This window comes from Archocentrus centrarchus, chromosome 16, assembly GCF_007364275.1.
Source record: "Archocentrus centrarchus isolate MPI-CPG fArcCen1 chromosome 16, fArcCen1, whole genome shotgun sequence".
NCBI classification, from domain to species: Eukaryota; Metazoa; Chordata; class Actinopteri; order Cichliformes; family Cichlidae; genus Archocentrus; species Archocentrus centrarchus.
The window spans coordinates 5,520,700-5,545,020 of NC_044361.1; the positions used below are offsets into that span (position 1 = coordinate 5,520,700).

The 24,321-nt window shown below is 38.0% G+C and overlaps 1 protein-coding gene across 2 annotated transcripts; it reads left to right on the top strand.

Annotated features, from left to right (window-relative positions):
• The first annotated feature begins 1,226 nt into the window (after positions 1-1,226).
• Positions 1,227-22,884, top strand: lingo4b (leucine rich repeat and Ig domain containing 4b). 2 transcript variants are annotated; one of them, XM_030749024.1, is made up of 3 exons: positions 1,227-1,586; positions 20,038-20,137; positions 20,303-22,884. In XM_030749024.1, the coding sequence occupies exon 3, from the start codon at positions 20,315-20,317 to the stop codon at positions 22,127-22,129; it is 1,815 nt and encodes a 604-aa protein (XP_030604884.1). In that variant the 5' UTR covers positions 1,227-1,586; positions 20,038-20,137; positions 20,303-20,314; the 3' UTR covers positions 22,130-22,884. The 2 variants fall into 2 exon arrangements, with proteins under 2 accessions (XP_030604884.1, XP_030604886.1); XM_030749026.1 differs by lacking the exon at positions 1,227-1,586 and adding an exon at positions 18,859-18,885.
• Positions 22,885-24,321: the final 1,437 nt, after the last annotated feature.

The window sequence follows — 24,321 nt, forward strand, 5'->3', positions numbered from 1 at the left end:
ACCCAAAGAGAGTCAGTCAGTCATTTTTAAGGGGCTCCACTCACCACTTGCAATCCTATGCAAGATAAAGTAGGTATGTCTGAATGTATGGTTGCTAAATTCTCAAAATATAGCAACACTGTTAATGAAAAGTCTGACAGGACACAGCTATTGTCAGCTATTGTCATTCCAAAGGCAATTTTTCCATTAAATCAACATAAATAAATTCTCCTTAATGAAATGTATACATTAACCATAAACACTGACCCCAAATCCATTTTGTCCTTCAAACCAACAAAATGTTTTGGGTTAAAATACATAGGTGACTGCCCCTCCCTGAGCCTGGTTCTGCTGGAGGTTTCTTCCTGTTAAAAGGGAGTTTTTCCTTTCCACTGTCGCCAAGTTCTTGCTCATAGGGGGTCGTTTTGACTGTTGGGTTTTCTCTGTAATTATTGAAGGGTCTTTGGCTTAAAACATAAAGTTCCTTGAGGCGACTGTTTGTTGTGATTCAGCGCTATATAAATAAAATGGAATTGAATTGAAGTGGTTCAATATGCATCTATTATGGTAACGTTTCTCTGCCAGGTCCTTGGAGACATTTTGTTGATTTATTTGTAATGCTCCAGTGAGATTAAAAAGGTCTAAATATAACCCAGCAGAGCACTGTAGCTTTTTCTTCTTTATAATAAACACTTTAAAGAGATGCCATACATTCTGGTAATCAGTGATTTTAACCTATGATGCTCATGGAAGGCCAAAATTGCTATATTACAGAAATGACACTGTGTTTCCTGTTTTTTTTGTTTGTTTGTTTTTATCTTGCTTGTTTGTTTTTAATCTTGTCTTTATTAAAGTATGACGCAGGAGCACGTGGAGATTGTTAAATGTAACTTTAAGTAACTTGAAAGTGCTCATTACAGTAACTTTCAATTTGAGTCCTAAATCAGATAACCACACACACAAAATGTATATTTAGAGAGAAACTCATTGTCCTCTACCAATTTCTACTGATAGCGTTAAACTACGGGGTAATAAAACGATGAATACAATGACGCATACGTTTTTGAGTAGTTGTTATAGAAAGAAAACAGGCGCGCACGAAAAGTAACCCCCTTTTTCGTGTTTGCTGGAAGAGAACTAGACTTCGTTACACTACTCGTTACGTGGGGATTTACGGCTCCGACGCAGGGCACCGTTCCAGCCTTAAATCTGTGTGACTTTTGCTCCATGAGCTGAGCAGAGGGATGGAGATGATGCGGAGGACACAGCATCAGCGGCGCCGTTAGAGCGCAGCAGCTTCTCTCCAGAATCACCACTCACAACAACACAGACAGAGACGGAGACGACCTAAATTATTTTAGGAGCAATTATTGGAAAACTCCCAGAGGTATTCGACAGTTGGAAAAGGAAATTAATGAAGAAGGAGGGCGAAGTAAATTGCGCGACTCCGGCGTGACAGATGTTGGAAAACTCTGGCTGAATGTAGACCGACAGAAAAGGGAGAGAGGAGGGAGAAGAAAACCGTCCTGAACAGAGATGAGCACTCCTTTCTGCCGGAGACGGGCAGTGAGAGTTGAAGTGGTGAAAGCTTTATTGCGATGATTCAGGTGAGTTTTATTTCTGATACTTTAATTTCCTACAAACTAGTTTTTAGGGCTTCCTGTAGCAGTTCTGTGATAGAAATAGGCCACACTATAAACTGAGTTTAGCATTAAATCTTCATCGTAGGCTACTCTAAAACGAGCCGATGTTGACTTTGTGCTTTATTTTACCGCATTTACTCTTATGGAGTCTCCATCATCCTTGTAGATGCAAATGACTAGCTGCGTTTCTGTTACAACGCTTCTTGTAATATTTCCTTTTTGAATGCTATCATTCAAAGAAGGACTGCAGCATAACAGTAGACATGTTTCGTGTTGTCTAGGTTAAACCAAATTTGATTTACATTGGGACTGATGGAAATACAGTACAGAAGAAACGAGTTGCTGGCGTTCATTTAAGTTTTCTGTTTATTTGCTGTTTGGTGGTGTTGCTATTATAAGGTCAACTTATTTTGTTGTTCATATATGTGTAGCCTGCTTACTTCATGCTTCTGATGTTTAGTCCAAACCTAGTCTGTGAGATGACAAATCAGACGATAAATAATTCGATAACAGTATTACAAGGTTAATAACTTTTGAATATTTATTGTGAATTGTTTGGGAGCAATGCTGCAGAGGCTGTGTTTAAACACTGACCTATATTCATACTTTTATTTCTTATGTTTGCTGTATGTATTTATTTATTTTACAACTTGAACCCATCTAGATACCTAAAAAATATATATGCCATTAACATTATGTTAATTTTCAGCCAAGTTGCGAGTTATTTCCAGAAATCTTCCTTTTTGTTGTTTGTGTCATGGAGTTAGTGTCCATGGGAACAGTAATCCTCAGGATAGTTTGTTCTATAAACCTAAAAAGGGCCACAGCAGACTGTGTTTTAACAGTGTTTAGGCAGGATTACTGACAGCTGTAACCGCAGCCTCATTTCCCTCTGGGACAGTGCGAGCCCATGTGTTTGTCTTTATATTCTGTGCTACTTTATAGTATACATTATACTATATTCAGCACTATCACTGGAAGGTCTGTTTGTTACCTGTAACGCCACCATTTAAGATATGATCATCACCTCACCTGCAGCCAGGATCAGCATTTCAGTGACGGTGCAGACATGAACTCAGACCAGCAGCAAACTCTTTGTCCCCCCCTCCTGTCATAATGAGGACACACATCACACTGGTTGTGGCTCAGGAGGAGCAGATCGCCATCAAGGGAGAACCAAGGATTTGACGCTTGGGATTCTGCCAAATGGGCAATTTAATCAGAGGGCATTTTATGCACAGGAAGTATGTCAGTCTCCTTGTTAGGAAATGATTTATCTGGACTGTTATATTGGGCAGCTAATACAGACCTCAATTGATTGCAGCCTTAGGCAAAGAAGTAGAAGATAAGTTTTTAACTGTGTTCTTTACTTTCATTGGCCTCAGTGGTAGACACATGCAGCTGGGCCTTGAGGTATACATGCTCATTAGACAGTGAGCTTGCCTGCTAATGTTATGGTGTGTTTATATATTGATCTGCATTATTCTAGCAGTTCAGCTTGCATGATATTGTGCAAAGGGCTTTTTTTTAATGTTGAATAATAACAAACATTGCTATGATTGTTGCACAATTAGAAGGAAAAAAATGGTTGTTTTGACACTTAAGATTTCAAAATTTCCAACACAGTTATGAAGATTATCAAAGGCTTTTTTTTTTTTTTTGCACTGTAAGAAAGTCAAAATGTGTAGATTTAAGTTTCAGGTCACATTTTTGGGTAAGGTTACAGAAAAGGCTCCCAGGTAGAGTCCAGACATTGATTTTCTGTCTACCAATTAAAAGATAGTCAGATAAATGCTGTAGTGGCCCCCCAGTAGAAAAAAAAAAAAACAACCTTAACACCTCAGTGTCCTCCATTTTATGGGTGATGGGAGAGCTCTTACTTCAGAGTAAGTAAGGAGCAAGTAAGTGAAGAATGGAAAGGAAAGCTATATTATATTACCGTGGGCTTGGTGGTGCTCAGATTTAAATATTATTTTCACTGTAATTTGAAGAATATATAATTCTTTGTCTGATGCATCTTGACTCCTCACAAAAAGATTGAAATGATTATCAATTTAAATTAAAACAACAGAGTTTCTATTCAGAATGTGTAAAAAATGATAGATACCCCAGACCACTTTTCTGTAGTATAAATTTCAGAAATGTTTTTCATTAATTGAAAATATGCTGATAGAAATAGAGCAGAGCAAACTTTGATACAAGGGGTTCAAGACCAGTGAGCAATGGTCCTCTTTGCCTCCATTCACACCTTGGCTGTGTTGTCTACAGTGCTAAAAAACAAAACAAAAAAAACACTTGTTTTGGCAGCACAAAGCTAAGACATTTGTGGGAATAAATATTCTGAGCAAAGAGAAAACATTAATTTTATACAAAACAAGAGCAAGCTGTGTATAATATTAGACTTTCATTAACCCTGACATACAGTTTGGGTCAGGTTTGACCTGTTTTGATATTTGACAGCAGCAAAAAAAAAAACAAATTTCATTCTTTTAGACTGAAATTTTGTGGTTTTTCGTAAAGTGGCCCAAAAGACACAAAAGTGAAAATATTTTAAAAAAATTATACTGCTGTACAGCTACTACAAGTGTTTTGTACACCGAGCCTCTTCCTGATCAGATTTGACCCATATCTATTCAGTTGGATTTTACAGCACCAGTGTGGGTCAAATAAAAAAAGAGGAAGGTGGGTTTAGGGGATCCTGAAAGTGTGAAACTGTACATGTGATGTCTGTTTATATTTGTATGGGACAGTGGTGACAGAGGTCAAGGGAGAGCTTGACACTGTCACAAGAAGTGTTCGTGTTCCCACCACATTAGCCCAGGTTCCTGCAGAGACAGCCATTCGCTGGTCTTTGAAGGATCACAGGGGAATCTCAAAACAGTGAAACATCATGTATGGTGCACCACATATATGGTGTACAGAGGTCAGAGGGTGCCTTGAGAGAGGATTCCATGACATGAGGTCTGAAAGAGGATGTCACAGTGTTGCAGTGGTTCGACAGCCACCTCACAGAAAGAAGGTTTCTGGTTTGAATCCTGGCTGGGGGCCTTTCTGTGTTTGCATGTTTGAGCAAATCCAGAGTACCTGAAGTGGGTTTTCTTCAGGTACTCTGGATTCCTCCCACAGTCCAAAGACATGCATATTTGTTAACTGGTGATCCTAAATTGGGCACATAGATGAAATGCTTGAAGCGTACATAATAAAATGCTGTATGTATGAATAAGCTTATAAAGTCACCCGAGCTGCCATTTCAGTGAGTATGGGAAACACGCAAGGTTTCCTACCACAGCTTTGAATGCACAGACTAGTTTGCAGTAAGAAAGCTTTGCGCTCTGAGTGTTAATATTGTATTAATATTTATGGCAAATAATATGATAAATGGTAGTTATGAGGATTTTTCTATGATACAGAGGTGAGGATAATGTATATATATATATATATATATATATATATATATATATATATATATATATATATATATATATATATATATATATATATATATATATATATATATAGATATATATAGATATATAGATACAGATATAGATATAGATATAGATATACATACACACACACACAATTTTTGTGCATTTTATTTTTCAGTTTATTTGCGAATATATTTACTGGAAATGTTTCCTGATTGACCTGTACTCAACAAACTTTTCTGTTCAACATCAGTGAGGGTAGCTTTAAAATAATACTTCACAGATGTCTTCAAAAATACATTTCCATAAAAACTCATTCCATGAGCAAAAAGAAAGAGACAGACCCAGTGGTGGGAGATTATTTCAATGCAGCTTTGATTTCTTTCCAACAGCAGCTTCTTAATACCAGGCTCCGCCAAAGAGCTGTCTGGGAGAAGGTGAATTTTAGCCTGGAACAATACATCCTCACATCCCCCAGCCACATTTTCAATCTTAACAGCTGAGATTAACATCACAGTTCCATTTAGTACTTCTGTCTTTTTTTTTTTTTTTTTTTATGAAAAGGCTAAATCTCTTAATTTTCACATGAGGCCTGTGCCATGTGCGGTTGTTTGTCTTTTCATCAGTCTTAACTTATCCTGCTTTTGGAGGGACTGCACATGAAAACATTTACTGTAGTGTATCCAGGGCAGAATCTCCACAGCGCTTTTGAACTCATCGCACGCACACACACACACAAACACACACACACACGCACTATTCGGTCCACATAGTCATTTGAAATCTTTTTGTAGATTAATAGAGACATCACATGTTCCCTGCCACTGGAGGAACAGAGTCAGGGTATGAATAAGGACACGAAAGCCACTGGCCCGTGGCTTGTGTCAGCAGCAGCCTCGTGTTGTTTGGCCATGAAAAAGAAAAAAAAAGTTTTTCTATAATAGAGGGATTTTTTTTCATGCTACATGTTTTTTCCAGGTTGTTTCCATTTTCGTGATGCATGTGTCCTTTCCAGTTTATTCTATTAATTTATTCATCTGTAAGACATTAACCCATTTCACATGTCAAGAGTAACCCAACCTCCAACAGAGAGCAAAGCCGCAGCCTAAGCTTTTCTAAGCAACCAGGAGTGTCTCCTTGAGGCTAAGATATTGTGAGAGTAAAAGATGAGAAGATCAAAAGGGGCATGTTTCAGCATGTTACTCTCATTTTGTTTGTGTATTTTTTATGACTGTGATGTTTTTAATCTACTTTTATTTGTAGATTATTTGTTAGTCAGTGAGGCTGCTCAATTATGTAATTAAGTAGTTATAATTCAAAGTGCTTCACATAAGCATCAGAAAAATTTACAAAAATATGATAAAGGTGGATTATTATGCTTCAAACCACTGCAGCTGCGTTTGCAGTGATTAGAGGGAAACTTGTTGGAGGGTCAAAGAGCATCCAAAACCCCTTCAACAGTCTTATGTCTACTTCTTGAAGATTGTGTTCATTGTAAGGAGGTTGAAACCACAGGAAGTCTCAAGTTTCTCTATTAAGCTCTGTTTTGTTGTCATTCACACAACTAGTTATATCACTTTTTGTATGCACAACTGCGCAATTTGACAAATGTTTTTGAGGACACAATGTGCAAAAGCACGTCCTCATTTGTATTATTCATTGCATCAAGTCTACAAAGACACACGCACACGCACACACAACAGTCTGTGAAGAGATAAAGAGATCAGAGAACCAGTTTGATTCAACTAGTATAAATAAAGCTATGACCTCAGGGGTTTTGCTCCTCCTTTTTAGTGCAGACATTGTGAACATGTATAAAGGATTTAGGTTTTAGAATTTGTATGTCTTTGAACATGAACTAGCTTTTCTCAAGCACACTGAACTCCTTAGTAGCCTACCCATTTCCTCGCTTTATTCCAGACAAATGTATCGTACTGCTATTGAAAACATCGCTTCCTCTCCACCAGGAAGATTTAATAAAGTAAAAGTCTCATGCAATGTGCAGCCATTAACTGAGTCCATTTTCAATACCCATTTAGCCACAGTCACGCAGGTTGGAGAATTTCTTGCTTTAGGTAAAAAAGCAGGGGATTAGCTGGGAGGCGGCCAGTTCTTCACAGTGCTCCATTAAGAAATTTAAAAATAAAAGTAACCATAAAGATGCCTTCACTGTGTTTTGGTCAAGCTTTCCTCATCAATCAGTAAATTTTCAATCAAATTTAAAATTTTGATTAAATTTTCTTGAGGGTCTACTGACAGTGTGCTGTAGCCTGTACAAATGACCCCATTTGAGACCTATAATAGAACAAGTCCGCCAGACCATATCGTTATAGTTATACATGTTGTAGTACCATCGTGTGGAATATTTCAACTCACTATACATCAACAGAACCGTCAGAATCCTAATTATAATAATATGCATGAAGGAATCCATAGTAACTACATAAGGTAGCTGAAGAATGCACTAATCCAAAAGAAATTGAAACCCATTTTCTGTATCTACATATTATGCTAGATACAGAAACGCCATAGCTGTACATGCTAATGCACACGACAAAGCGCATGTTGTTGTTAGCGCTTTCTATGCGATTTTTGCAAACCCATTAGAGAAAGGCTACAGCACTCTGGGACACGTTGAATGCATGATATGTAAGTGTAACTCCTCTGGTTTTATATGCAGAAAGACTTATTTCTCTATCGTATGTGGTTGCAAGTTTACTGGCATTTAAAAGCAGTCGGCAGTCGTGAGCGCTGGCGCTCCAGCAGGTCACAAGGCCTTGAATTTAGCAATGCAGTTCCATGACGTTGTCAGATTCACAAAGGAGCGTTAAAAATAATCAAACTCGATGCAGCTGAACTGTAGATATCACATTCTTCTGGTCAAAACTGGGGAACTACATTACCAGCAAGACAGTTCACCCAGCAAATTGTCATAAATGTACCTGCCAGTCTTATACAGACACAAGGTAGACTACAGAATTTATTCTAGCCATTTTTTAATGGTTCAGCTGATTTTGTGCACTGAAGCAACTTAATAAGCTTCCAAACATAGTTTATATAATTGTTTTCACATTTACAGGACCTGGAAAGAAACATTAATATGTAAAATTGATGCAATTTCCCTTTAAGGCATACGCAATCTACAATTTGTGATTGTTGGCTAAAAATAAAATTGACTTAATGTGATTGAAGTCAGGGTGGATGGTCAACAGTTAATACTTGTTGCTTTAAATATGAACGTGGTTGTCTTCCAGCTTCAGCAACTTATTTAGAAATGTTCACCTGTATTTCTTTTATGTGTAGGTAGTAGGTGGGTAGGTCAGAGTAAGTTTTTTTTTTTTTTGGGTCACGTGTACACAAAATAGTGGTAAATCAGTCTGGGATAAAGAGAGCAAAACCTAAATGTGATTAAAGAAAGCAGTCTCTCAGCTGGTTACAGGTTTTACAACATGCGTAGTGACTTAAAAGCTGAAGCCACCGTTTTCCTTAGTGGTTGGGGACATCAAGTGCTTCAGCATTAAAAGTAGTATTTCTGAATATTTAGAATACAAAAAAAATCCAAACGATTACATGAACATTAAATGGACATATCCTCTTGCCTAAATCCATGGGTCAATTAGACATATAGACTGCTGAGTGTTTCCACATTTTCAATGCTAGCGCCTCTGACGAATCAGTATAAAGACTGCAAAAACCCAGAGATGGAGGGCCAATCAAAGACAAGGCTTTTAATCAGGGAACCTCGAGTTTGTGAAGCCTGAATGGAAACAATGCCTTTTTTCCCTCTCTCTCTCATTCATTTTCTATTTTTTTATTATTTTAATTTTCCATCTTTCTTGGTTAAGTTTGGACAGGTTTAGGACAAAAAGCTGCGGTAAGGAAAAACAACGTCATTAACCAGATATTACATGCCAAACATATTCTGTGTTAAACAAATTTCTCCATCATTTGCTTATTAAGAGTGGTAAAGAGTCCCACACAAGACACTGACAACAACCCCATTTTATGAACAGATTGAATGTTTACAGATATAAGCGCAAGAGGTTGCCTGAGAGAACAGTGGTTGCTTTAACCCACTGAATAAGAAAGGTAAATCAACAGTTTTTATTTAGCTGTTTATTTTTCTGGTAAGACTGGGACTAAGCCACTTTCTGTATAGCAGTGGCTCTCTAAATGATTTGTCTCCTTTTGCGTTGTTGTCACTTAGGCTGTCTAGGATCTGCTGGAAACCAGGTGGGCTTGTGGAGCCTTTCTATGAGATTAGCATCAGGTGTTCCAAAGAGGAAAAGCTCCACCTGCACACACGGGAAGATTATGGAGTTAGTGGGTTTCTGTGAAATAGAAGTTGATTATTTGTTTGGTTACTGCAGTTTCTGTGGGATTTGGTTCATTTTAGATCAGATGTATCAGGAAATGTGATCAGAAAAGTCTTTTTGGAATTTATTCACGGTATTTTAAACATGACTAAAATTTAAGCATTTCATTTTTTTTTTTGATTTTGTAGTTTTCAGATCTCAATTTTTTCATTATAGGCCTGTAACCTGTTTTAGATCCTAATTATTTTCCTTTCCCACAGTCTTTGTGATTTTTCTTTCCTCTGGCTGTTGCTGATTTCTACCATTCTCTCCTCCTTTTGTTTCTTTTCACCCTCCTTTTGTCAGCATCTTACTTTATATTGCTTCTTTTTACCTCAAAATCAGCTGTTACCTGTACACTAATACATTTGAAGTATATTTGCATATGCTACTTTTGCTGTTAATCTTTAATTTGAAATTTTGAAGGATTAAGGTCCTTCTCCTGAAAAACACAATCTATCACAGAACAGTTTAACACCTATTACAGCTGAAGTCTGTAAGTTGCTCTGAGATAGTGAGTGTTTTACCTATGATCTGTTCCAGGTTAAGAGCCTACTCCCTTTTAATGTGTGACCTCTCATTATCTCTTTGTTGCACAATGATGGATCCAGTGCATCATATCGGTTAGCTGAGATGACCTCATTTGTCACATCACATAGGGTGCTGCACTGAGACTAATTCCCTTCCCTCATTTATTTGTGCTATTATTAATATTGCAGACGGTGCACTTTGCATGACGTTGCACAGAGTCTTAACTCTCTCCTTGTCGGAATGAGGAATTACAGCAAAGTGCTTTACCCAACACACAGTCTGGAACAAGGCTGATGTGAGTGAATCTGTCACTGTGACCCAGTTCCACCACACATTACATTGGTATAAATACTCAATCACACTATACTTAATGTGTCTGTTCCTCTTCCTGTCTATTTTTCTCTTATAATAATGGGCAAAATCAATGACAGTGACATGCAAAAACCAACAGGTAATAGAAATAGAAAAAAAAAAAATCACTGAATACACAAATCTTAAAGACAGATACACAGAGACACACTAATTATTTATAAAGGAAGAGAAATGCTTTTAGCTCCCTTTGAAATATGAACACTGTTATGGGTCATAATGCAGTTTGCTCTTAAGCAGAATCTGTACTGTGTTAAAATAGGCTAAATAAAGAACAATGCATAACATTCAGATGAAATTAGTCTATGTTTATATGTTCTTTGGCAAACAGTTAATATAATCCTGTTTGTCACAGGCACAAGCTTGAAGCCTCACCGACATATACGTTTCTTTATCTCAGTTGCAGATGCCAATTTCAAATATGCAAGCAAGCAAAAACAATCTTCTTTTGCTATATTCATATTTATAAGTCTTTTGGTTCCTCACAGCCTCATGTAAAGTGATCAAATTATAAATGGCTAGCAGGTCCGCCACACAGAGTTTGTAAAATGTTGGCAATGAACACAAACATTGCATAATGTAGACATGAATTATGTGAAGATTAGATTTTATCACCACAAGTTGGATTATGTAACAACACCTGCCACCTGATATTCACCTGCCCATTTCATTCATTAAACTTTGCTGCATTACGCATTTGAGAATTTGCTTGTACATCATGATCTCAGTATAACAAATTATATCAGTACCAATACTATCAGGCTGTCCTAAAAGCTCCCTGAAAAGCCTTCAGCTGAGCCAAAATGCTGTAGCTAGAGTACTGACAGGGACCAGAAAGAGAGAGCAGATTTCTCCCATAAGCTGAGTGTTTCTTCTTCACTCACTTCTTGTTGTTTAAAGTGAGCTTTGTTTTTCTTTTTCTGACAGTATAAGCTTGTTCAAGATCTTTGTTATGATCAAAGATATCAAACAGAAATTTTCATGGACTCTTTCAATCACTGATTTTTTTTTCAGGCTTTTTTTAAAGACATTAAAAAAATAATAAAATGAAAAGTAACTACAAGATTGGACTGTACAATTTCACAGTATAGTGTGGACTGACTGTAATAACTGCCCAGAGCATTATGCTGTGTCTACTGTTGGGAATTTTTTTTATTACTTTCTATTACTTTGTTATTGGTATTTACAGCTATTATTCTCATATCGTTTATTGACAATTATAGGGTCGCATACACTTGATTAAATCCACACTGTATGCTTACATTAGAATGATAGATTTGAGGCCGGTTATATCTGCTCTCATTTATGTTTAGGGCCTCACTTTTATCTAATGCCCACTTTTGGTTCACATGACACTTTTACCTTTATGATATAATTCAAGTCGCTTTATTTATGTACCCCTTGAAGTTTGATTCTGTAGACCCACCTGTGTTTGTGTAATATGAATTATTGTGGGTATAAATTCTGTCTAATTAAAAAACTGTCCAAAAGTGTATTTATAGCAGAGGTTTAATTGGATGAACAACCATCACTTATGACATCTGCCAGATTGGTTGTAAGTCATTGGGTGTTTTTTTAAGCATGTGAAAGAGGAGCTGGTTAGTAGAGCCTAAAGGTGATTGGTCGGCCATCAGGTATCAGGAGACGACACTGTATGCAAATAGAGGGGGGAAGGGGGGCTCTTTGTCTCTTTCTTACTCTGCTCTCCCTCTTTTCTTCCTGTCTCTGTATCTTTTCTGTCTCTTTGTTTCTTTCTTTCCTTTTCTCTTCTTTCTTCACTTTCCCTCTTTGTGTGTGTGTGTGTGTGTGTGTGTGTGTGTGTGTGTGTGTGTGTGTGTGTGTGTGTGTGTGTGTGTGTGTATTCTAGTCTTACTTCTGTTACTGTCTGTGTTTTGGTTTTTGTCTGTGTTTATTGTAACCAATATGTCTAATAAACGGGCTGCACTGGACCCTGCTCATCCCAGTGAGTTCTGGGAAATTCTGGTTTTAATTGAGTTTTATACAGGATTGAATCCATTTCATTTCAGCCAAGAAAAGGAACATGGGGACCCCTAAAATCACGACCCAACATTACACATCTCCATTTTTGGGATGTCCCACATGAAAGATGACTAGTGTGAAAGAATAGCAGCAATATCTGGGTCCAAAAATGTGGTCCTATGTTGCACTATGAGAAAGTTCAGTATTGGCAGGTATAATGGTCCTGAGACAGAATTCTGACAGAAATTTAAGGTGATCATCTGACTTGAGCTATGATCTGCTACTACTAACCAACCAATGGGAATGCATCATGAAATAACCGGCTAATCAAAACTGCAAATGCATTTGTGAAAAAAATAAAGAAATTAAAAGAAATCAGAAAAAAAAACAAAATGTTTGAGATTCCAATAGAGAAGAAAATCTAGTTCAGCTGATAACGCACAAGCTTTTAATATACAAAACACAGTATATAAACAAATAAATGTGAAGTCTCACAGTGTGGATTTAATTTATAAGATTGCTGAAATCTCAGTATATAGGCACATTTAGAATACTAAAGGATCCTTTCACCCAGCTAACAACCTTTTTAATTTCCTTCCTTTTCATTTAACACTAAGAAGTATTAAGAAAAGAACATCCATGTTTCAGAATAGCATCCTGAAACTTTCCCTGTCTGTGAGACACTAGACTCAGCACTGCAGGCTAATCAGTAGGTTTTTAATAATTGTGCAATAAGGCACAAAAAAGATTATATCTATAGGTTGTTTATATTTTTGTGGCTAATTCTCCTAAAAGTACTACTGTTTAAACAAAGTCTTTTATTTTTTAACCAAATTATCTTTCATGATATTTCTGTGGGATTGATTTTCCCAGTTTATCACTTTTATGCTTCTTTAATGTAGCGTGTACTTAATGAGTGAAGATTCTTCTATTTTAGTTTGCTTCAGTCTGAATTAAAATAACTTACTCACTCAGACAATTACGTTAAGGCAAAAAAGTATCGAGTGATTTCATCCATCTGTTTTTGCACTTCTCCATTGATAGCACATGGTGGTTTTTGGTTTTCGATGTAAGATTCTGCATTTTCTATATTTGAACACCAAATGGATAGATCTCTGTGTCATTTTAAGGACATCATAACATCTTGTGAGGTGTGGGATATATTAAATCGTGTTATCATGCTTGGACATTACAAGTGGTGTCCCCCAGGGTTCTGTACTAGGTGTAAAACTATTTATTATTTATATAAATGACATTTGTAAAGTGTCTGATATATTAAAAATTGTGTTATTTGCAGATGACACAAATATTTTTGGCTCTGATTGGAATCTAAAGGAACTGTTGGGTCTGGTCACTTCTAAATTGTCTGAAATAAAAAAGTGGTTTGACAGGACCAAGCGGTCATCAAATTTAAGTAAAACTAAAATTATGTTATTCAGGAATTGTCAAAGAAGCTCACAAGCACAGATACATAAAGATGTGCAGAAACTGAAAGAGTTCATGGGAATAAGTTTCTTTGTGTGATAATAGCTGACAAAATAAGCTGGAAGTCTCATATGAATCATATACACAAAGTTTCAAGAAGCATTTCAATAGTGAGTAAAGCAAAACACATTCTGGACCACAAATCACTCCATATTCTCTACCGTTCACTGATTTCACTGTGCTTGAAATACTGTGCAGAGGTTTGGGGCAATACTTCTAAATGTTCACTATCACCATTATCCAAATGGCAAAAGAAGGCCATAAGGATAATACTGGAAACGGGGACCACAAAATTACAGTTCTTAAATAAAAAATATTCAAACTCACTGATCTGGCTCATTTGCATGCTGCACAAATTATGTATAATGCAATAAACAGCCCACTTCCTGACAATATTCCAAAATGATTTTCTAACAAAGATGGGGGATACAATTTGAGGGGGAATTTAAAAGAAAACATCCCTGTATCCGTACAACACTGAAAGGTTTTTGCATCTGTGTAGTGAAGCCGTGGAACAGACTGAGCGAGAAACTGAAGCAATGTCGCAGCATGACTCAGTTTAAAAAGGGGTACAAAAATATGGGTTTTGCAAAGTACAAGGAGAATGCAGGGCTTTGATTGGGAGTTTTCACCCCTATTTACACACTATGTATGTGTGTGCACATGTATGTATATGTATATGTATATGTATAGACAACTGTAAATATATGTGTAACAAACTGTAAGGAAGAATTTAGGATAGGGAGTTAACAGGAAGAAAAAAATATGATTATTAGTTATTAAATTAGTGGAAAGGTGATGGTAATAAATAAGCTTATGTGTCTTGCTACTTCTTTTTGAACATGTTAATTTTTTATTACCAATTATTTTAAAACTTTGGTTTTGTGGGTTTCAACAAGGTTTCACTGATGAGCATAAGTTAGGGGCCAAATGCTGTTGCTCTGCTCTTCGTGGGCTATAACAATGTCTGGTACTTCTGCAAGTTTAGCTCCTTTTGTGGTTCGGTTTTTTTTCTGTGTTTTTACCCTTACATTGCAGACATTTTCTTTATAGATATACTTCCTGACATGATCTTGTTTACAAAGTCTTCCCCAGATACACCCAAGGGGAAAGACCAGGAGAGTTTTGTTTTCTTTCTACGCACTGAACAGCTGTTCTGCCAGTAAACCCTTTAACATTTGCTGCTTGCATGCAGGAGGTCTCAGGGGCCTTCACATTGTAGTGATGGCCCCAGAAGCCCTATAAAAAAGGAAATACACAACTCCACCATCGCCCCCGTCAAACATGCTTTCAACAACTTGAGTGCACACACCCACACAGAGAAGACAGAAAGTGCTAAGACACAAATTCATGCTCTGTGATCCCTGCACTGTTGTTCTGTTCCAGCCTCTTTAATTGGGGATTTGAGCCAGGCTCTTGTCTTTCTCACTGTGACAAGCTAAAAATAGCACTTTGACAAGTGTCAGAAAACTCAGCTGGGCTCAGACTGTGCATTCTGTGTCAGATGGACTGTTTGGCACAGGGATTCATGGTTGGGGCATTCAAATTCAGTGGAGTGGATACTGCCAAACTGTCATTCTGTGGCCCATGTGAGCTCTTGTTCCTCTTTCATGCACCTGTTGCAACAAATAACTTTCTTTTCATCTCAGTAATTGCATTCTGTCTGTCGCAATTTTTCACATTTTGCTGCAAGTGCTTTAGTAACAGGGGGATCGAATAAAGAAATTAGCTAAGGTGAAACCCTAAAGAGCTGAAACACTTCTCTAATGGCATCATAATGCAGGCAAGAAGAAGAGTTCACGTTAACTGAGAGTCATTGCCTCTTTCTTCCTTGTGGCAGTGTTACAGCAAGATAATGATGTAAGTTACTTTTCAGCGAGTAAATAAAGGGATCATGTTGAGTTTGATGAACAAGAAGAACAGCGAAACTGTCTCATTTGAGCTGTGTTGCATATTCATTTGAATGGCTGAGTGTGCCCAAACCTTTGGCCGGTACTGCACTTCTAGTATCAACATCAACAAACAGCACGCAAGCCGATGAAGCCATCTCAGGGATTATCCTAGTCACAAGAAACATTAATGATATGATGTTTTAATTTAAATATTTATAATCCTGCAGCTACACCAAGGCAAAGAAAAAAATCCAAATGTTAACATAGGTTGGATACTAGCCACAGGCAGATGTAAGGCAATGAGAGCCTGAGCTGAGGGGCCTGATGAGTCGTGTCTGATGAAGAGTAGAGAAAGAGAAAACTGAGTACAGTATGGGAAGGTGAATTATGTCAAACAATTAAGTGACAGTTGGAGTTCACCCAAAAATACTTCTGGACTCTACTAAAGAATTGTCTAATGAGGTGTTACATCACTGATATTGTTTGCCTTTTGGCAGTGTGAGGGTTTAGTGAGGTAAGAGCTGGCATCTGCTTGGCTTTAGGAGAGTGGATATTTTTGACTCATGGAAAAAATGTTTTTGCAGGGTCATCAAATGGCAGTTTCATATTGGTCAGTCGGAGTCTGCAGTGTCTTGCCAGGCTCTGGCAACGTAAGCAAATCCGAGGACCAGGATGAAACGAGTTCTCTCAGTCTCTCAAACAGCATTGTTATTAAACAGAATTCAAGTGAAATTAACCAGATAAAAGCTAAAATATGAGTGTAATTGTGTAATTTCATAATGCAACACTGAAAACTGAAATAAGCATCACCTCAAACCAAAATGACAACAATACCCCTGTTGCAAATGTTTATAAATCTCCAATTAAATATAATCAGCACTGAATTGAATTAAACAGAAATAATTAAACACTCATAAAGTCTGTCAAGAAAACTGGAACCATAGTGGGAATGTAGGTACTTTTGCAAGACTATGAAGCCTGTAGGTGTACTTTCTAACAAAACCACTACATTTGGGGTGGCTGTAGCTCAGTAGGTAGAGCAGGTCGCCTACTGATCGGAAGGTCAGGGGTTCGATTCCTGGCTACTCCAGGCTACATGCCAATGTATCCTTGGGCAAGATACTTAACCCCAAGTTGCTCTCCGACCGTTCCGTCGGAGTGTGAATGTGTGTGGATGTTATATAATTAAAAAGCACTTAGCTTAGTAAACATGGAAGTGCTTGTATGAATGGGTGTGCATGGGTAAATGTAAAAAACGTGTTGTATAAGCGCTTTGAGTGCTCTGACTGAGTAGAAAAGCGCTATATAAGAACTAGTCCATTTACCATTTGCAAGGATTATTAGTTTTTTTTTAATTAATTTGACTCATATTCTCAGTCTCCTCATCTTCAGCCTTCATTAATAATTTCCTGTGGAGGGGTCGTCTGCAATGTGTTGATCCTGCTTTTCTCACATCTCTGCAAACAATAGTAGTAAAATATGATGATCTGCTACTTCATCTCTGTCTCATTCAACTAGCTGTGTAGCTTCTGCACTGTAATAACCCATTGTTTCTTAGTGGCATACTGAAAAGCCATACATGGATCAAGGTAGATTTGGAACGCAACCAGCAAATCCTCCCATGCATGCAGCGTCAGCTCTTCTGTCATAGGAGCCCAAGCGCTAACAGTGAAAGTCATTTGTCCTATAAAAATTTTGAAGTTGCAGTGCTGAAAATCCCTAAGTGGAAGTGATAAAAATTTGAAAAAAATAAAAAAAAATAATTCAGCAGAGGTCAAGGTAACTAGACCAAAGGGGGTGAATTCCTTTTACACTTGTCCTAATTTTTACAAATTGTTAAAATATTTACAAAATGATTTTCATTTTGTATATTTGTTTGTTCATTTTGAAATGCTATGTGTAGCAATTTTCTGTAAAATTACAACTTTGTGTCTTAAACCATTGCCAGCTATGCTGTAGGCAATTACAGTGATAGCTCCTCAATTGCTTCTAATTATTGCCAGCTCACAGAGCAGATCAGTGTGTGTATGTTGACAAAACTACAGATTCAGGGAGTTTGCCCCAAAATACAGATATGATATCTAATTCTTTAAAACATAAGGGATTTTTTCATTTCTAAAGCTGAAGTTCTGTTTGTGCCAGAGTCTTTGACAACTGCAGTGACAGCTTTTTGTCCATGTTGTCCATTCTAATTTGAAACTGTATCATTAATAAAGACAACAAGTGTCTCAGTATGATAGAAAATAGTTAGAACAATTAACACTGTAACATGACACTCATGTGACCACAATCCACACAGGGCGAGAAATTACAAATACATTTATTCTCTCACTTTCTAATTCGATGGATGGGTCAGTCCTGGCTGTCACTCTGGGGTTGTGACCCTTGGCTTCATGATGTGTGCACACATACAGGGGAGGTGTGAAACCAATTGCTGATTGGCTGGAAGGATCTCAGCAACTGACAGGGTACAGGCCTGAGATATCTCACAGCTGCCAGTCCCTGTCTCTCACAACCTAGCTCAGGGGAGGGGGGGATCAGCATATTTAACTTGTGAACCCCACCAGCGGACAAAGGAGACTAATATTGTTTCTTAAAAGCTTATATTTGCTGCTTATGATTCATTTCTTTACACGTTACTGGTTTTTTTTACAGTTGAAAAATCAAAGAGTAACATTATCATGGGAAAATAAAATTCATGCCATGTTTTATATATATATATATATATTTAAAATAAATAATAGAGTTCTTTGAAGAACGTCCAAGTTATTGCATTAGAAATCCTTGTTATTAAAGCTCAGACATACTTCATAAAATAAAGAATTTACTTGGACAAAAAAAACAAATAAAAATTACAAACATCAGAATATATGTAGGATTTTACAGATGATTTTACTTTAGGTGTGGTCAGTAAAAACTGGTGAATGACCAACTGTGACTGGCTGAAATCCAACATTTATTGGTGCCTCTCTTGCGTGTCTGCACTTTAATATATTGGTCTAAAAGGAGTCCTGTGAGTCTAAAAGCACAAGTGTTGGGTTGTGAGTCAGCGCTCCCAGCCTGCCAGTATAAGAGCTGTTTGCATGAAGAACAAGGATGAGACAAAGACTGTAGAGCTCTGGGACTGTTGGCAACACAGTCACTCAGAGGAGAGGCTGCAGTGAGGGTGGGTCCACACTCTGGAAACTGTTTGATGGTGAAGAGTAAGCTGCAGCTGCTGCAGGTCAGATATAGTTTGGCTTTGGTATTTTGGAGATTTTTGTATTGTATCTTTGCTATGAAAGGAAATATTCTGTATGAATGCAGTTCATCTTTTAAGCTTTGAGGTTGTCATGCAGCTGTGGGAAACTATGTCATGTTAAGAATTAGAGTTGTTTCTTCTACCCTTTGTTAGGTAAGATTTGTTCTTCATACTGTAGCAGGTCTTAGTGTAGTTGTTGTAAAGGGGCTGCATAATTGAAATTACATTCTATCAGCACTTTCTTTTTAATTCAACTGGCAAGCAAGACTGTGCCATTATTGTAGATGATTTTCAACTTTGCAGCATTTTGCAGACAGTGAGCTCTTATTTGACTCTGATCGCTAAAGTTTTGATGTTGCTTTCACTCATCACTCAGTAAATTTGCTGTTTGTTTTAATCAGTCTCTTTATACAAAATTCAAATTGTTACCAAATTGTATTTTCCTACTTAATTTGTACCACAAATGGTGGCTGCAGTGTGTTATCATTTATTCTGAACATTTATATGAAAATATTGTATTATTACAGTGTTTTACTCTGGTGCAATTTAAAAAAAAAAGACATTTGTGCACAAGTCATGATGGATTTAATAGCTCTAACAGATTGGCTGTAAAAATCAGCACATTCTTTTTTCTCTTACTTGTGTAAAATTGCTGTATCAATGCACCAAGGCACACCCAAAATTAATTATGGGACATAGTATTCGTCAGGACCATTAAATTATCTTGATTTAGTTTTTCTTTGGTGCTGTTTGGTTTAGTCCACTGGTCAAACAGTTCTTCTTGCTTTCATTTAAGATGCACATTGGTGCCTCAGCCACTTTTCTGTGTGTTGCCAGATGCTACAAAATGAATCATTTAACTCCCAGGACTGGGCTTCCTTCTGAGAAAGTTGTGTTTGCGGTGGTTTGCAATCCATTTGGTTTGTTCTGGTTTTAAATTAGAAGGAACACTAAGCTGATTAGATGGATGGGCTTAACAGTTCTTACATCTAATAAAAGCTGAAACTCTTACTCAGCTTTACTGTTGTTGTGGAGTTCCCTTCAAAACTGAAAGAGAGCAGTCATGTTTTTCAGGTTGAATTAAGCGCTGACATTTTTTACTTAACACTGTTTTTGTTTTTGTTTTACATTCAGGCAACACGAAATGGCACGTTATTGACAGAAAACCATCAGTGGGCTTGACTCCAACTTGACTGCCACTGGTTATGATAATCTGCACTTTAAGACTGAAACGGTATGTCCCTGATAAAAATGTATACTTTTTCAGAGTAGTAAATTCAGTGCGAATAGATCTACATTTACATCGTACTTCTCAGCAAACATAAAGCTCTTGTAGAGAAAAGACATCTTCCTAAAATTAAAAAAAAAAAAAGAATAAATTATTTGCTTCTCTTTTCAGGCAGGGCGTAAGATGTTTGTGGAGTCAGTCGTCCGATGGGGGGCGTGGAGCATCCTGCTCCAGTTTGGAATGGGGGTATCTGCAGGAGGCTGTACTCCGCGCTGTCTGTGTCGATCCGAGGCCAAAGAAGTGATCTGCTCCGGAAAACATTTAAATTCAGTGCCCGAGGCCTTTTCCAGTGATGCCAGACGGTTGGATTTATCCCGCAACAGGATTAAGACTGTGGGACGCCGCCAATTCTCTGGCCTTGCAAAACTTCAAGAGTTGGACCTCAGTGATAATATAATCTCCATGATTGAGGTAGAGGCTTTCCTGGGCCTACAGAATCTCAGGACACTTCGGATTAAGAATAACCGTCTCAAGATCATCCCCGTTGGGGTGTTTTCCGGTCTGTCCAGTCTGCGTTTTCTGGATTTGAGCCAAAATGAGATTTTGGTCTTCCTGGACTATACCTTTAAAGAAATTATAAATCTGCAGACACTGGAAGCTGGGGAGAATGACTTGGTCTTCATTTCCCAGCGTGCTTTCTTTGGTCTGCAGAATCTACAGGAGCTCAACTTAGACCGCAGCAACCTGACCTCCATTCCCACCGAGGCATTGTCCCAGCTCCAGAGCCTGACACATCTACGTATGCTACGCCTCACCATTTCCACATTGCCCAACAATGCTTTCAGAAAGCTCCACCACCTGCGCAGCCTCCTGATCACCAACTGGCCAGCACTGGACACTATAGCTGGCAACAGCCTAATTGGTCTTAATTTGACCTCACTTGTCATCAGTAGCTGTAACCTAAGTGCAGTTCCTTACTCAGCACTTCGTCACCTAGTGTATCTGCGCTACTTGGACCTGTCCTACAACCCCATCACTGTTATCCAAGGTAACCTGCTTGGGGACCTCCTGAGACTTCAGGAGTTACACCTAGCAGGGGGCAGCCTACTACGAATAGAGCCAGGAGCCTTCAGGGGACTGTCCTATTTTCGTATGCTTAATGTGACATCCAATCAGCTCACTACTTTGGAGGAGAGCGCCTTCCACTCTGTTGGGAACCTTCAGGTGCTGCGGTTAGATGGGAATCCCCTAGCATGTGACTGCCGGCTTCTCTGGGTGTTTCGTCGCAGAGTGCGTTTGAACTTTGATGGACATCAGCCCACTTGCTCCTCTCCTGATCCAGTAAGACAGCGTGAATTCAAAGACTTCTTAGAGAAGGAACTTGCAAGCGTTTTTAAGTGCCACTCTCCTCACATCATGGACCACGGGCCACAGAATGCAACAGTAGAGGAGGGCACTACAGTTCTCTTTTCCTGCAAAGCTGATGGGGATCCATCCCCATCTATCACCTGGATCTCATCTCATAAAAACATCATTTCTCCAACAGGAAGAATCAGAGTTTTACCAAATGGCACTCTAGAAGTGCGTTTTGCCCAAGTTCAGGACAGTGGCACATACGAGTGCCTGGCAAGTAATGCAGCTGGCAATGACAGTCTGAGTGTCAAGTTGTATGTGAAGGGGCTCCTGCGCAACCGAACCATCTCTTTCTTCACTGAGGAGGGCTGGGTAGAACCTTCAAATACCCAAGCAGCAAACTCCTCTGCTCAAATGGCCAAGCCATACCCATTTGATGCAAAGACACTGATCATTGCAACCACCATGGGCTTCCTGTCTTTCCTTAGCTCAGTTGCCATCTGTTTTGTCTTCATGTTTTTCTGGAGCCAGAGCAAAGGTCAGATTAAGCATACAGCAACTATTGACTTTGTTCCTCGATCTTCCATGGGTGGAGGAGGAGGGGATGGAGGTGATGGTGGCAGGTTTACCATGAAACTTATTTAAAGCTGATTTATAGTTAAAAAAAAAGGGGCGTTCACATAGAATTTGAGTTCTTCTGTACTACTACAGACTTTCACTGAGACACTCAAAAACCAAGACTGCTATTTAGACACCCCCTAAGAAGGCAAATCAGAGCCAGTGTGATGCACTTGTGCCAGTCCTCTTCTAATTTTAGACCTGAAAGTTACATCTCAGCAACCACTTGGCTGTGTTATCCAACTAATGAATATCTTATGATCCAGGGATAGGATAATGTTAACAGATTGTAGGCGGAGCTCTCTCCTGGTTGCCGTGCATTTATTTTTCAAAAGGCTTCTGCTTGGAAAAAGGAAATCCTTCTTTCATTTTTTTGGAGCATGTATTTACTAAACGGTTATAAATTTCATAGATTTATGTAGTGACATGTGAACACAGATAAAATTTCACAACTATCATATTTTAAAAAGTACCAGGTGCTTGTTTAATCATCCATATTGTACTCATGTGCTAACTTTTGTTTTCTTTTGCCAATACAATTCAAGCCAAGTAAGCATCGTCCCCTTTGATCCTCAAGTGGCGATTTCTGCTTAACCACGGAGGTCAAAAACTGTTAATGGTTGCAAGACTTTAACACTTACATATATAACTATAAAGCTTTTGATACATGCAATAAATTAATGGAATAGAGTAGCCAAATAATTCCTTATTCTTGATTAAGTGGTTACATTTTGGACATTAGAACTTTTTAGAATGTTTCACGGTTGCTGCATGGGGGAGAAGCTATCTCACTACAGCTGTACCCGCCCATATACATGTATCTATCCTACTGTACTAGGAATGTATCATTTCCCTTTTCAAACAACACATTTTTCAGGTCCGTCTTTCTTTTTGTTACATATTTATTTAGCATGTGATTGCATTTGATGAATCTTTGTTCTATCAAAAGTTGCAATGATTTCATTTTTTATATAATATATAAATAAATGCTTTTTTATTATTTCTTTTGTAGCTCCCTCACCCCCCACACACACACACACACACACACACACACACACACACACACACCACAAACACACACACACACCACCACACACACAAACTGAAAAATATGTGCCTCAGTAACATTCTCACCATTGACAGAGAGAATGCTCACCTGATCATTTTCATCTTGTAAATATTTAGGTCAAGGGCGTTGGTGTGTGCTATTCATTTTATCTCATTCTGAGGATTAGTGTCACTCAAATACTGCACTCTTGGTGTGCGTGAACTGAACATTGTAGATGCACTACGCACAAAGCAATGCTTTATTATGCCATGTAAGAAGGATGTAGGCCTAAGTGATGCAGCATCCACATGTTTGTCTGTCATTTGATATCTTGTAAAAATGACTTTTCATTGACATGTCATTAAAAGCCTACATTTAATTCTGGTGTCTATCTATATGCAATGACTCAAATTGTTTCCTGTGAAATAATTTGAAATGTCGGAGAAAAGAAACTTCTTATCATCCTAAAACTCAGATCTTCACCTGAAGTTATTCTATTGTTGAAAAACTTGCCAACACATTATTTTGCATAACCAAAGCACCTAATCTGTGTGTTGTAATTGTGTTGTGAGGAATGCGCATTTCAGTTTGATAGAAAAAGTGGTCTTGCTGCGTCTTTGTAAGACAACAAAGCTACAGCTGGCACTCAGCCACACAGATGTACATTTGTCTTTTTCCTTTCTGTGAAGTCGAAGGATTATGTGTACAGAAGAATGCTGTTGTGGCTGCCTGTTTTTTTTTTTAGAGCATCATGTACCTCATACAAAATCACAAAGAATCTCTTTAGCTAGACATTTAAAAGCATATTCTTTCCTCCTTACCTGCATGGATATCTTTTAATGCTGACTCTGGTCAAAACACAATATTGCCCCAGAGTGTGAGGTAAATGTTAACTAATAAACTCTCATTTCACCTTAGTACACTTCAGAGACTTGCAGTGAATTCACTGAACAGAAAATAATTTTGTTTGTCTAATGCAGTTGCCCAGAATAACCCAGAAAAATGGAGGAAAAAAATGATAATCACGTGTATGAGCAGAGATTTAAACCCTTTTGGATTACCTCTGCATGTCTCAATCTGTTATATAGGTCTGTCTGGCGGGTGCTATCCTCCAGCCCAGCTTGGCCTATCATCTATTTTAATACAACTATGTGCTCCCATTGGACAGAAA